At 44.8% G+C, this 15,057-nt stretch overlaps 1 protein-coding gene across 4 annotated transcripts in view; it reads right to left on the reverse strand.

Annotated features, from left to right (window-relative positions):
- Positions 1-15,057, reverse strand: part of LOC139687257 (afadin-like) — a 266,733-nt gene that overhangs the window by 135,038 nt on the left and 116,638 nt on the right. For all 4 annotated transcript variants that reach the window (XM_071584395.1, XM_071584394.1, XM_071584393.1 and 1 more), the window contains 3 exons: positions 5,679-5,891; positions 3,959-4,221; positions 2,118-2,239 (listed from right to left, as the gene is read on the reverse strand). In XM_071584395.1, the coding sequence (XP_071440496.1) occupies positions 2,118-2,239; positions 3,959-4,221; positions 5,679-5,891 (598 nt within the window). The remainder of the gene's footprint in view (positions 1-2,117; positions 2,240-3,958; positions 4,222-5,678; positions 5,892-15,057) is intronic.

Consider the following 15,057-nt stretch of genomic DNA (forward strand, 5'->3'; position numbering starts at 1 on the left):
TCAACGAACCAAAGTTCATGCCCTAGTCATGGCCACAGGCGAATCTCAAGGCATACTGTTTTTGATTTTGCCCAATGCATTAGGTGTGAAAAAAATCTCAGCAAGATGGGTGCCACATATGCCCTCAATGGAAAATAAACGCAATCGTGTGGTTGATTTGGAGGCAGGTTTGATGCTTTTCTATCACAATCCTGACAAGTTTCTGCATTGAAACATAACAGTGGATGAAACATGGATACTACACTAATACACTCCAGAGACAGACAGGGGAACAGTTGATTTCTAAAGGTGACCCAGCTCTAAAGAAGGCAGAGATGGCAACATTGGCAAGCTACAGCAAGTGATGGCCTCGATAGTTCTATGGGATGCATCCGGAATCATATACATTGATTACTTGCACAAAGGACAAATGATAATAGAAGAGTCTGTATAGTGCATTGTAAGCGGATGAGCAAAGAGATCAAGAGAAAACATCATCATTTGGCAAAGAAAATAATTCTCTTCCCTTTACACATGGATCCATGATGAAAATTATGAAATTAAAGTTTGATTCATTAAAAAATCCACTGCATTCACCAAATTTGGCCCCCAAGAGATTTTTTTAATTTCCAAACTTGAAAAAATGGCTTAAGATGGAAAACGATTGACATTGAACAAGGAAGTCATCGCTAACACAAACGCCTATTTCGAGAATCTTCCAAATTTCAACTTTTTTAGGCCGATTTAAAAAGTTAAGAGAATTGCATGGTAAAGTGCATCGAGCTAAAAGGAATTCGTGATGAAAAATTTTAAAAATCCAACCCAAATAAGTTTGTTTTTCCATACATTCCTGGGGAATTATTAAATAACTCATGCAATTACTCAATAGTGCCTGCATATCTTGTCATTTTGCCAACATCAACAAAATAACTACATATTCCTTAATCTATTTAATTTTCCAACGATATTAATCATAAAAAATCCAAAAATATATTAGACATTGAATTCATTTTGGGCATAACTTAGACGAGTTACAATAGTCTTCCACTCGACTCGACCTCATGATGTTTACATGCATATATCATTGATTGTTCGGAGAGAGTAAAATCATTTTCAAGGGCATCACTTTATAGCCAACATGTTAACCAAAGGACTTGTTGAGGTGAACATCATGGATTAAAGTAAGCAACTATATACCCTTGATAAGCCTTAACTCTTGATTAAAAATTCATAAGAATTACATTTAATGAGAAAATGACCTTAAAAAATTAAAAACAAAGCATGCAATTTTGGGGTGACCACAATGATTTACATAGCGTACACCTACTCAGGTGCAATGAATAATCTGCATCCACCACTACTACCACTATGAAAGCAATACATCCAGCAATTATGAGTCTGTTCAGAAATGTGAACGTAGCATCAGATTATGGATGCAGCTATTGTTCTAAATTGGGTGTAAACATGGCAAAAAATTTAAAGCAGCCAAAAAAATCAACTCTCAACCATTTGTCATCTTAAAAATACTACTCATTTCAAGGATTATTGTTGCATTAAAAGTAAAATTCAATACGTTGCTCGAAGCAGATTCATTCATGTTTCAAAATTATGTAATTTTATGAACTAAATAACATATAGATGTTCAGAAATATCACCCTATAAGTCACTAATATTAACCAGAGTTTTACCATTACTAACTTAAAATCATTTAAGGAAAATTACTCATTTGAGCGGGAATCAAAACTTGCATTTTTTCTGAGGCAAAAAGTCTTTCATTAATCATGCTAATGAATTTCCTTAATTTAATTTAAAATGCAAATCAATAAAGCAACCTGAATTAAAAGATTAGAATATTTATGCTTTATTCTGAATCCCTCAACCAAAGGTTATGCATTAAAATATTAAGGAAAATAAATATTGGAGTATTTCATGTTTGTGTGAATAAAGAGCCTTTCCTGTTTCAACCCAACACATGGTAAACTTCCCATCATATTAACCTTGATTTGAAAGCTCAATTTTGAAGACTTGATGCAGGTTAGAGAGTTGACCTTTTAGAAACAAAAGTGTCAATAGGCACACCAATTAATGGCATAAATTCCTTAGAATATCTTTCAAATGCCCGAGGGCAGTGAACCCACCTGTCAGAGTAGTCATGACCTTGTCGGGAAGAATCGTGCCTCTGTCGAGACGTCCGATCCTCAAAGGATGGGTCCAAGAAACGAAAATTGTGGATTCTCCCAAACTTAACAACAGCACCATTCTAAAAGAAGGGAAACAACACATTCTCAATATCTCTTAGGAAAAAATAATTCTAAAATTGAACATGAGTATCCTAATTGATTACAAAACCTAACTGCACACGTGTACAAGAGCAATAAGAAGAAGAGGAGGAGGGAAATAGAATTGCATGAAAGAAATATTATCAAAAAAGTAAACACTATATTTAGGTGGGAGGTATCTAGCATAAAAAAAATTATTTTGCAGAAATATTCCCAGAGCATGCAAGATAATAACTTGTATGTGGCGTCAATACCATGAATTCTGATGGGAAAGGAAATCCTTAAGTTATTGATTGTCTTCTACTGAGTAGAGAATACAAACATTATATTACAGCAAAGAAAAAAAGTTAAATTCAGATTATAAGAAATAGTAAATATCACAAATATACTAAAATTTCCCAATTACTTTAATACCTAACAGCACTTTCATTTTTTTTTTCATTTCATTCAGCAAACAAGGCCCACGGACCCTCTAATAATATTTAATTTTCGTATTAGTCACTTTAGCTCTTGAAAAATACATGAATTTACAGTGTAGTAACCTGCCTAGGCACTGCTTAGGAATTTCAGTCGTCAATTTTTATATGTTGTCATATTTTCACTCTCTCCCCATGGACTACAACCTCTAAGTCTTGGTTAGTTTGTGCACTCATAATAAGCCCTGGAGCTGTGCCGGTGGGAGCCCCTGGCGGGGACACCCGTGCCAGACGGGTTGAAAGGCAGCAGTTAGACGGAAAGTCATCTGCACAGATAATGTATGTCTGTGAAGCAACAGCAAAGTCATCTGACCACAAGTGGGTAGGCCATTCAAATAATGGTGTCACAATAAAAACACTATTGAGGAAGGTAATGGGAAACCACCTAAGTCGATTGCCTAGTGAAATTACCATGGCAAAAACATATAACAATGAATTCCAGCAAATACAAGACAGAGTCCACTGGTGTAGACGTTATGAGAGAAGTGGCTGGTGGCAGACTTCTCAGAGGTCATGAAAACGTGCCATCCTTGCACAGCCGAACTGACATGTACAAAATGGATTGCAGCACAATGTCGACTAATGGGTAACCAGAAAACATCAGGCACGAGGTGGAGAGAGAGGGACAAAAAGAATAAAAGGTTGAACTTCCCCTGGGAAGCATGCACATGGCTAGAGGCTTCCTAGTTATGCTTGCACACACGTGCATATATTATGCCGTGCGATGATTTATTCCTTCAATGCTGACTCACTTTCACCACCAGCACATTTTAAAGATCCCATGAGACATAAGCTCATCTATGAAGTTAAGCATACCATTTAAAGAAAAAATAATTTGATGTGAAGCTAGCAGGGAACAATACCCAGTGTAGAAAAATATCTTTTAGGTGGATGGGAAGAGAGCCAGCAATGGGTGCCAGCATTTATAAAGACTATCCAGGAAGAACATTGGGTAATAAACATAAAGCTGCTCAGTGATAGAATTTTACTAGCACAGATAAAAGTAAAACCAAAAACCTTGATAGCATTGTCATTTTTGGCGGCATTGACAGACTAGCCAAAGCAAGAAATGAAAGCTGTGCATAGTTTCAAATGGAAAGGAAACTGATACCCACACATTCAGTTGGATCAGTTTCATACCCCGTGATCGCAAATCGCAAAGAATAATCCTCTAATTTGTACGAAAGTCAGTCATTAGTATACCATTCTTCTCCGTGCACTCACCTGCAAGATTGTGGTCTCATAGATCCTTTGTCCATTGACATACGTCTCGGCATCACGGCTGCAGGGGGTAACCGTGACAATGCCTTCGGTGTGGGCCACCACGCAGTGGCGTGGCTGCACGTTGGGGCCAAAGAGCTGCAAGGACTGACTGCCACCGCCCAGCCCAGGCACACCTCCCGAACACCGCTCCTCACTGCCCACTTCTGTCACGTTCAACTGCAGGCGGTGCTTCTTCGGGATACCATTCACCATGTCTGAGCCATCTGAGGCAAAGGCAAACACAACTCTCACTGCACAGACAATAGCTGAATGAATAGTACTACAGCGCACAGCAAGTGTATAGAGCTACATCGCCCACGATTGTCGCCCTTGCTCGTTCATTGCATTCTCAATATACACGTTAAATATACAAGGTAATGAGACGCAAGCAGTCACCAAATTTGTTATTGCTTTGTTCCAGAAAACTTTATGAGGAATCATGCTGTATTTGAGCAGAGTGAATACAAGGGAGGAGATCAAGGCAACTAGGGAATGAAGTGGAGCTGGAATCTAAAAGAAGGGGGAAATGTGAAACAATAATGTCTCCAGTGAATTATCTTTTAATCAGCTTGGAAGGCATCGTATCCATGGACACTTCCTGAATAAACACCTTGCCAATACCTTGTTGTGTTGATTAGTTATGGCTGTTTATGTGAAGGGGTGTTTGTCAAGTGAATCAAAAAATTGAATTCCCTGAAGTGAGCTCCTTGAAGGAGCAGCATTGTTCTGTGAAATTCTGCATGAAACTCTGCAAATCCTACGCAGAAACTTTTGTGTTGATTACAAAGGCTTCTGGTGAGGATTCTATGAAATGTACTGTGAGCTGTTTTCTCACCACAACAAAGAGCCGGCTCATTTGTCTCTCAGAGCTCTCAAGTTTTGAGCCAAATAGAAGACTTCTTTGCCTCCCCACCTACCCTACTCCCCACAGCTGGCCCCAGGTGACTTTTTCATGTTCCCCAAACTTAAAACCCCACACAAAGTAAAAAGATTTGCCACCATTCCAGAGATAGAGAAAAATTCAATGGAGGATCTTATGAGCATTCCAGAAGAGAAGCATTCCAGGACTGTTTCAAAAAGTAGAAACACCTTTGGGATAAGTTTATAAGTAGGAGAGGATACTACTTTGAAGAGGGGGACCCAGACCAATAATTTCTCAGAAGTATTTTTCTTTGTGATAAATAAGTTAGGGGAAGTTTTTGAACAGACCTCATATCTGACAGCAGAGCTACTGAATTTCTCTATGTTAAAGACTTGCGAGTTTATTTTTTGAGTAAGAAATAAAAATTTAGATATTATGCTACTGAAACCACAAACTCGGCAACAAAATCTCAGGGTTTTATATTCCACAGACAAGATTTTCAAAATTATTATTCTTTAAACCATTCTACCATAGCTTTTTAGCAGCAAGTAAGAGTAGTTCATCATCATGTTCCTATCATGTGGGAAATAAATCCATTGAGCACTTTCAAGCTGATATTTAAGATGCATTGCAGTTAAAAAGGGATTTCCAACAACTTAACGTGTCTTTTCAAATTATGTATAAACACAGCGGAAATATATTGGTTGGACCAAATAGCTAGCTGGCTATTGAAGGAGTCCATCACATGCCTAACCACCTTTCCATTCACCTCACTGCTCACATTTTGCACCATTTTGGGATTTGGCACTCATCTCTCACCTGGGTGGAGCTCAAGGAGAAAGGGGAGGCGGTCATATGAGTCATCATAGCGGCGGTACTCATGGAGGTCTCCCCCGGGGTGGCTCAAATCCTGTTGCCCACCCCCACTGTTCTTGCCACCCCCTTTGGGGCCTCCCCCTTGCTGGGGCTTCTTCTTCCGCTTACGGGGGTGGTAGTCGGCTGGCCGTCGCCGAACATGGAACATGATGGACCCTGGAAGTAAGCGGATCAGCATTACAAACAACAGATTAGAAGAGTACCCTACACAACACCCAACATCTATTATTTTTCAAAAAAATCCTTCAATTTCCCAGGAAATAGTTTCAGTTTCCCAAGGCAATCCACAACCACAAACAAAATAATTTTTGGACAAATATTGGCGATGTGGTCATGAATTTTGGCTGCAGGTGCTGGAAATGACAAGGAAGAGCAAAGAAATCTCATTGTGACTTCGGGCACATACACCACTGTTTGCCAAACGTATCCACGAATACACAATGGCTATAATCAAGTAAATACACTGCCTTGATCAGTAAACAGTTGGTAGATGCCCAATATCATATGACTATAACATGATCAGAAATTCCCATGTACTTGCAAGTGCAAGATTTCGAGGGCAAATTAGCGAGCACAATCAAAACGAGTTGTCAACAGCTGACAGTCTCTCTAAGGAACATGGATTTCCTTCGAAAGGCAACCAATTCGTGCAATTGTATGATGTCCATATTCAATGAGTTAGTAATTTTTCACACGCAGAAATACATAAGACATATGCTTTAAGATTACAATTTGTGGATATGCCACTAGAATACAATCTGGATATACACATTCAAGGTTTGTATTAAATATATTGGCAACAATTTTTCCCTGACGTGCGCATGAAGTGCTGATTTCAGAATGCTGGTTGAGGGTTCGAATGATTGCAGATCGTACTGGCGTTGATTGACGACAATGCACACCATCATCATTGAAAATTTGGAGATGAAAAAAAATGCGCTAAACTCGTCCCAAAGGTCTTAATCAAGGACGACCAAGAGTCCAGTCAAGTGGGTCTGTTTGCAAAGACCTTCAATGGCATAGTGACGATTCCCCAACCCCCTCACGGTCCCGACTTGGCACCACCAGACTCTTTTTCCTATTCCTATACAAGTGAAATCCTCCCTCAAAGGACCCCACCCTGGGACCCTAAGTCAAGCCATAAAAGATGCTTGCACACGTACCCTTACAGACCTTCTGGAATCCGCCTACCAGGGAGGCTTCGAGTTGTGGAAAAGCCACTGGCATAAGTGTGTTGATGCTCAGGGGATGTAAGAATTTTGAGGCATTGAAGCAATATCTGAAATACATCTATTTCTCAGAAAAGTTTCCTGATACTTGGTATTCAAACCATGCAAGTCTCTCAGAAGAACTTTGATAGAGTGAATTTCGAAAATCTAATGAGTAAATTGCAGAAAATAGGAGTAGATTGGAGGGATAGGAGGCAAATCCACAATATTTATGTCTCAAGACTACACAGGTGCGAGAGGGGGATGGAAAGCCAGGTTTGGCGGGGTTAGGAAGAGGCATAAGGTAGGGGTGCCCATTTATCACGTTAGCACTTCAAGGAATATGTGGCAGCAATGGCTTAAAAAGCATGAGTAGAACTGAAGATAGGAATGAAAGCTGGTGGTTAATTCATAAAATAAGACACCTCTGATGATGACCAAGCTTAAGTGAGCCAGTCGGTGGTTGCAAACAATTATGAATACAACATATTGGAAAATTATAGCGATAAGTATTGAATGGAAGTAATGTAAACAAAAGTAAAGCTGGGCGGTTTACAAAAAAGTGGAAAGATAAGTTAAATATTGAAATAGGAGAAATACCAAGACCTGCAGGAGATGTCGCGACAGTAACTTTTAACGGCTTCATCCACTAAATGTGCATAAAAAGGCAACAATTCCAGATTGAAAAAATCATTCGCCTAGACCGAGTGTAGGAGGATGCATCGGTAGCTGAACTAAAACACTTCACCGGACTTCGAGGGATTCGATCCTGGTCAAGGCAAATGATTTTTACACATTTAAATTGTTTAATTAATATAAGAGTTCATAAACTAGAGCAGGTGTAACAGCTTACTTATATCGGAGGTGTTTTGGACTGAGATGGTCAAAGTGCATACGACCTAGAATTGCATTTGGCAAAGAATCTTTCACAAGGAGGAGAGAATTGATGACAGGGACATTGTTGGGTGAGGATGTTAAGAAAATACTTGTTAAAACATTGATATGGAGCATAGTCATGTACGGCACAGAAATATGGTCACTGAAGCAGGATGATAGTCAGGGGTTGGAGGCCTTTGAAATGTGGGTGAGGAGAAGGAAAGGAGAGGGTGAAAAGGACTCAAAGGAAAACAAATGAGGTGGTGCTGGGTATGGTGGGAGGGGAGAAGGGTGGATGGTTGGGATAAATCATGAGGAGGAGGAAGGAAGAAAGATGAATGCAGAGAGTATATTGATCGGCAGTGGGATGTTGAAGACTGCCATATAGAGGGGAGAATGTTAGGGTCATTTTGCGCTTTTTGCTATGAGAGACATGTAGCAGAGGCTGTCCACCCAAAACCTAACTTCTGCGGTAGAATACCAACGAAATGAGAGTCGGTGGGTGGGAGGAAGGCAAGAAAGGATGCTGTGTAGTGTGGGTTTCTCGGAAACCCATACTATCGGTTAACTCTCCCAAGGAGTACCCCCCAGCATACCAGACAATGTATAATGATGTAGTGTGGGTTTCTCAGAATTCAAGACAAGACAATAAATGTGCGCTAGCCAATTCCCTCGTTGTTACAATGTAGCTACTATGTAGCTACTTTGAAGTCTCCCCCCCCCCTGCCCCCGAAGGCAAGATGCCTTAATAAAGCGAGGCGATCCTGGAGCAGGCACCCCATTCCTCACCTGATACCCTGCCTCGGAGTCTGTCGGTCGAGCCTACGACCACACCAGAGACGCCCGGCCTTACCCTACCCCATCCCTACCCCATTCCTTACCCATTCCTCACCCGATACCCTGCCTCTGTGCCCGTCGGTCATATATACGACCACACCAAAGATACCCAGCCTTGCCCCGCTCGCTCGTCCCTACTACCCGGTGCCTGAACCCCATCGCTTGATAAGGGTTAAATAAAAGATTCATAAACCGAATACAACGCGCTCATTAGGTGCTACGCTCCCACCAATGATGTCGCGGCCGCCAACCACGCGACAGCCGCCCTCTCGCCGCAATCGGCCAATCGAACGCCGCGAGTGTCGCCGCATAAGAAAATGCACATTTCGGCCACTTCCAAGCGACCCCATCATTTTTTTTCGCGACGGCGTTCCGTGGAGACTTCTTCCCACTGGCAGCTACGCACTCAATGCTTTCTCCTTCACATTGAACTAGTCATGCGATTGTCAGAGGGGCCAGCAATGGTTCAGGAACCCATGACACCGTCCTTCGCATCAATTCCTCCTCTACTGACCGCTAAATAACTACGGCGCTCACACATTCGTCACGTGAACGTTCTTTCGAATGTGACATATTTCCCGGTCGCTATGCACACTTAGGTTGCAGATAAAACTCCGCTTCACTAATTTTTTAACAAACAAGAAGATTCTACTGTATTAACTCCAACTTCAAAAAGTTTATTACAGATGGTACATTTCACATTGGGTAATGAGTAAATGTTTATACATTAAATAATTCCATTCGACGAATGTCCAAAATCAGACCTTACGCGCGGCAACCCAACAATAACCTCGTTTTTCAAATTAAAAATCTTAAAAAATAATAACCGTGTCATTCAGATATTTCTCATTTTTACTATTCAATGTAAAACAAAACAAGGATTCGACCAATGTTTGTTGTATTTCAGCGAGTTCGCTCAATGAGGTGATAAAGAGGCTCGAATGTTAGCCATGCTCCATTTTCGTAATGGACAGGTCAGTCAAATAGGACGGGCACTCTCCCAATGGAGGAAGGGAGGTGGGTGGGGGAGAGGAGAGGGAGGTGGGTGGGGGAGAGGGGAGGGAGGTGGGTGGGGGAGGAGAGGGAGGGGAGGTGGGTGGGGGAGGAGATGGAGGGGAGGTGGGTGGGGGATGGAGCCGAGTCACGCTCCGGGAGAGGGCAATGCAATCGGAAGTGCGCCCCTCCTCATTGCGACTGACTCCTGCAAACATCCAAACACGCTGCAGCAACAAAGCACATGAGGACCACTCGGTCAAAGAAAATACAAGTTCGGCAAGATGAAAGTGTCGGCGATTTCCATGTAAAGGATATTTCCCAGGTGATAGGAAGACGATAGCGAGGAGGGCAGGGGGGCGTAGAGGAGGGCAGGGGGCGAGGAGGAGGGAAGGTGGTCGAGGAGGAGGGCCGGGGAGACGCACCGAGGAGAATCTCATACTGGCAATCCCTGAGGTGCGTGTTCATGCCCCAGAGGCCGATCATCGCCACGAGAGGGAAGCGGGGCAACGCTGCCGCCGTCCCACGGAGTCGAAGGGTGGTGGTGGTGCCGCAGAGGGTGCAGGGGCACTGTGTCCTCTCGGAGAGAGAGTAAGGGCGCAGGAATCGCCACGGCGCGCACTCTCGCCCCAAACTCGACCCTCCGCTGGCGCGAGAGAAGCAAAAGGGCCACAGCAGGGCGGAGAGGCGTCGTCCCCCGCTCAAGGGGCCCCTGGGACTCCCCGGTCCCGTCTAAAGTGCACCCTCGCTCGGAAGGCACAAGGCCCTCTCGCGTCTCCCTACCGGCGCGTCCCTCGTACGACACGGAAGGCTTGCAGCCATCACTCCAACGGTACTCCCGAGGGAGGTGTTCCAAGGCCACGGTGTGCGGAGCCCGCCTGCTTCCGCTCGCTTCGTGGGGCGAGTAGTATGGAACGCCCAGTCACAAACGCACGTTCATCGCAGAAGTTTCCGTTGTTGCCAGCTGCTGGCACAATGTCGGAGGGCGTGTAACGTCAAAGAGGGGGGGGAGCGGGGGGACACTGGCAGGAGTGCACGCAGCCTTCACGCCCCGAAGAGATCGAAGGAGACCGTGTTGCTGGTCCGCCGAGAGAGATGCGGCTGCTTGGAACGACAGCATATACGGGACGTGGTTCACGTTCACGGGGGATTGGGGGGGGGGCACACAGGAAACGATTGGGCAAGGATTGGCGTCGAAAACGGTGGAAGCCAATGAGAACGAAGCACACAGCCGTAAAACGTTCCGACTCAGATTCGACAAAAATAATTCTTTTGAATGCCGTCAATATTAAATACTCTGTCAAAATTTGTTTGACATAATCGCACTAGCGTGTGCATCCGCTTGCAGAGTGGACTCTTTATTTAAATGCAGTGTGCTTCTGAACTACGGCCCGGAGATGAACAACCAATGACTGGGACGAGCAGTGCACTAATCAATTCTTCGAGGCGAACTTGCGATTCATTGGAAGAGCCTTCCTCGGGGAGTCGGGGGCGCTCACGAGAGCCGGCGGAGGGTACGTGGGGAATGGAGCTGGCTCGTCCGGGCGCTCTCCCGGGCAGGCGCCGGGTGGGTACTTGGGGCGACCTCCGGGTGCATCGGAATGCCGACTGGGGATCCTGGATTCTCCCAGCTAGACTCCAGGGGGAGGGGATGGAGCGGGGGCGGTCGGGAGAATGCAGCGGCCGAATCACGCCCCCTTGGCGGCCCTCGGGGGTGGAAAGATGTCAAACGAATGAGCGGGAGTCCTCGGAGGCGCAATCCAGCAGACGAGAGGATACCCGACGAGCCACTTGTATCATCGCCCACCTTCCACGGATGTGTCGGCGGCTTTGAGCAGCAGCGAGCCCCGGCCTCGCAGGAAAGCGACGCCCCCTTCACGGAAAGAGGGAAATGGGAGTGGCACGCGACTCCCGTCACGCGATACGCTGGGCGCCGCGGGGGGAGGGTGCGGGGGGACAGTCCCGAGGACGCACCAATCATGCCCTCCTTCCCGAAAATAATGGATTATGCACACGGCAAGGTTGAGGAATCAATCAATGAATATTTTCCACCGCTCTTCCATTTGGTTATTTATTTATACGGTTGAACAATCACTTCCAGAACTTCTTGACCCTATGGCGTTTCACATCCCTTCGCCAAATCCCAGTGACCTTTTCTTCCATTTGCGGGTCACTACCATACGTCGCCGACCCCAAGGTGCGCGTCCCGCCAAGTCATCGACGCAAACACGACTCGCCGTCCCGCGCGGGAGGCACGGGGGTCATCTCCTCGGCGCGGCCCTTGCTGTTCGACTTCCCCGAGAAGCACAGTCTCCTCTCCCGAGTCGGCGCCTCCGGGGCTGATGGCCCGACGGCTAATCCATGCCAACGGTGCGGCAAAACGAGTCGAACTGAATTTCAAGCCGATCGGAACACGATATTCCCGACCCAAGCGCCGAGGCCGAGTGTGGCCAACACCGGCCGATGCTGGACACGTGCCGATCCCATCGCAAAACTTTGACTTTCACTTGACTTGCAGTGAGTAGGTCCAAAGAATTCCTGCATTCGGTGTAACTATCGATATCTAATTTTGTCGCACCGAAAAGATAAATATTCTCTCATAAAGAAGAAGTATTCAAACGAAACGTTCATTTTTAAACGCACGCTGTCAATTACATCCACATATATGAACCCGTGAAAATCGTTATTCCTGCTGTGGACATGTTCCACGATTGCAACATACTTCCACCCAAACCACTGCCCTTGGTAATATGCTAGGGAGTGTTCCCCAGAGACAGATTCAACTTGAAGATTTAAGTCGGCAGGAAAGTACCGCGAGGGAGTTGATGGAATTCCCAGAAAGGATAATGGAACGGGCGAAGAAATACGAGAATGGAATTCCAAAAAAGGAGCAGGATATGATAAACAATGGGGATGGCAATTAGGGAAAGCGTGAGGAGGCCATGGCAGAAGAGATGCGACGAGGAAGATAGAAGAGCGAAGGAAAGATGCGAACACCGAATTAGGAAGAGAAAAGTAAAAAGAAGTAGACGACGAAATGAGGCGATGAGGACGAAACAGTGCAGAGGAGGATGCAGCGGAAAAGCGGTGCGAGGATGTTCAAAATTCGCATGGACTGGAAAAAATCGGAGGAGTTACATAGAAATATGATGGAACTCATAATTTATGGTAGGAAATTCAGTTTACACGGCGGTTCTGATTTTATCTCTACCAGTAATATTCTATCCGTTGCTTGTTCTATGAATACGCTTCTCCCTACCTCTTTAGGGAGAAGCGTATTCATACTCTTCTACTACGCTTCTCCCTACCTCTTTATTCAATATTATGCAACCCCTCGTTGGCTCTCGTCCCCGCCGCCGTATATTATTCTATAATTATCACTCCAGTATTCCCCGCTATCCTTCCATCTCACCTCGCAGAGACCTAAAATGTCTATATTTCCTATTTTCATCTCTCGGTTAATAATCTTCAATTTCCCTGTCCTCATCATTGTCCTGACATTCCACGTTCCTATTCTAACTAATTCGGTCTTCTTCAGAGTCTTCTGTCCTGCTGCTTTCGGTTTTTCTTTGCAAGGGTTTCGTGGGATGACGACCGCGGAAGCCTTGCCTCCCCCGCTGTCGGGCAAGACACGCCCCGTAGTTGCCAGGACTCATATTCTCTGTAGTGACTATCATATTTATCTTGGGAATAATAATTGAGGTGGTTTCCCGTTACCTTCCTCAACAGTGCTTTTAACGCGACACTGTTACATCGTACCCGGAAGGTCTTCGATCGTATTGTCCATACCCACATACGTCGAATTTTCTTTCCAAGATCAATTTTGCTTGCCTAATATCCCCACCATCCATGTGTAGTTCCAATCTTTCTTGGATATTTAATGCGTCAATTAATAATTTTCATAACTCCTCTTTGATTGGGAGGATAGATTTTCCCTTCTCACCTCCTGGCAGTACTCCCACCGTCCCGTGGAGTGCACCCATTTCATCTGCCCTCGATAAACTCTCAATGCATCCCTAAAGCACGCTTCCTTTGCCCATGCAGTTTCAGGTCTGCAATGCATCAGGAGGGGAACGGTAGTTTATTGATAAAAACGGTCTTAATGTCTACATTTATCGACTTTCATATCAGGTACTCACCTGAATACCTAGTCCAGCCTCTTGGACGAAAAATACAGTTTCATACACAGAATGGTAAATTAACATGTTGACAGAAACATTCAATAAGTTGATGAGAGAGAATGGAAATTTATGCAAACTAATTTTTGTATTTGTCGCATATGATATAATTGAAATCGGAGTTCCGTCTGGCATTTAATGATTTCGCACACACACAAAGGACAAACAATACATTCCTCTTCTCCCTCCTTCAATGTCCGCACCAACTGCAACAAACACACAATCCAAAGTCTAAGAAAGCAGAAAATTGCATTTTTAAGAATCCTAGGACGTGAAATCAACTCCTTCGGAACACAAGCTTAATTGGTGGTATCGAGAACAAGTAAATGGGAAGTGCGCTCACAGGTCATCGCTCTACGCCTGCGCAATGCAGAACTTCGGAAACTTATTCGATTGTTTGTCTCGCACACGGAGGCAGCACCCGTTTCTCATTAAACGAATTGCACTCCTGGTTGTCTAGTGCCTTCAAGATTAAATCTCTCTCTCCCTACGATGATTTGTGACATTTCGGAGAATTTCACCGATAAAGGTACATTATTTTCATGAATTCGCGTGGCAGAATCACGTACAAACGCGCCTCCCGACCTCTTCCTCGCTGCGCAATGGTGGGTGTCGACGAGCAAGAATTGACAGCAACTTCGCCACCCTCGTTCGGAGGAGTGAAGCCAACTCCCTCCCAGGGCCGGCACCCCGCTCCCAGGGCCATCTCACCGCTCACGACCATTCCATAGTCTACCAAACGAGAATAAATACACGACCGCATCACTATAATTTCCACAAGAAACCTTAAACGATAGTACATTAACTACCAGCAAACCCAGGCAGCATGTTACTACCTACGCCTGCCATTGCCCTAGCCATGGTTTCATCGATTCAGATAAGTTCAGTCCATCCCACTGTTTTCGAGTAACTCTACCAAAATGGTTTTCTTTAAGGCTAGCTCAAACCACCTCTCACAGGAGGAAGGCCTGCGCGCAAAGAGTGTAGTTGGTACAATGACAATAAATAGCAGATATCCCAAGTGAGAGACTTGGCTGAGCATGTCATTGCGCGCCCGGGAATTCCCGGCGGCGGCTATGGGCCACCCCCGGAAGCGATGCTCCCATAACGTGGACTCGTCTCGACCCCCCTTCCCTGGAAAATACCGCGACCGGACTCTTTTCTTTCCGGCGATACGAAGATCGAACTCAATCCATAGCAATAAATTATTAGGACGTTGACGACGACTCT

The sequence above is a fragment of the Hetaerina americana genome, unplaced genomic scaffold, assembly GCF_022747635.1.
Source record: "Hetaerina americana unplaced genomic scaffold, ioHetAmer1.1.p SCAF_187, whole genome shotgun sequence".
NCBI lineage: Eukaryota > Metazoa > Arthropoda > Insecta > Odonata > Calopterygidae > Hetaerina > Hetaerina americana.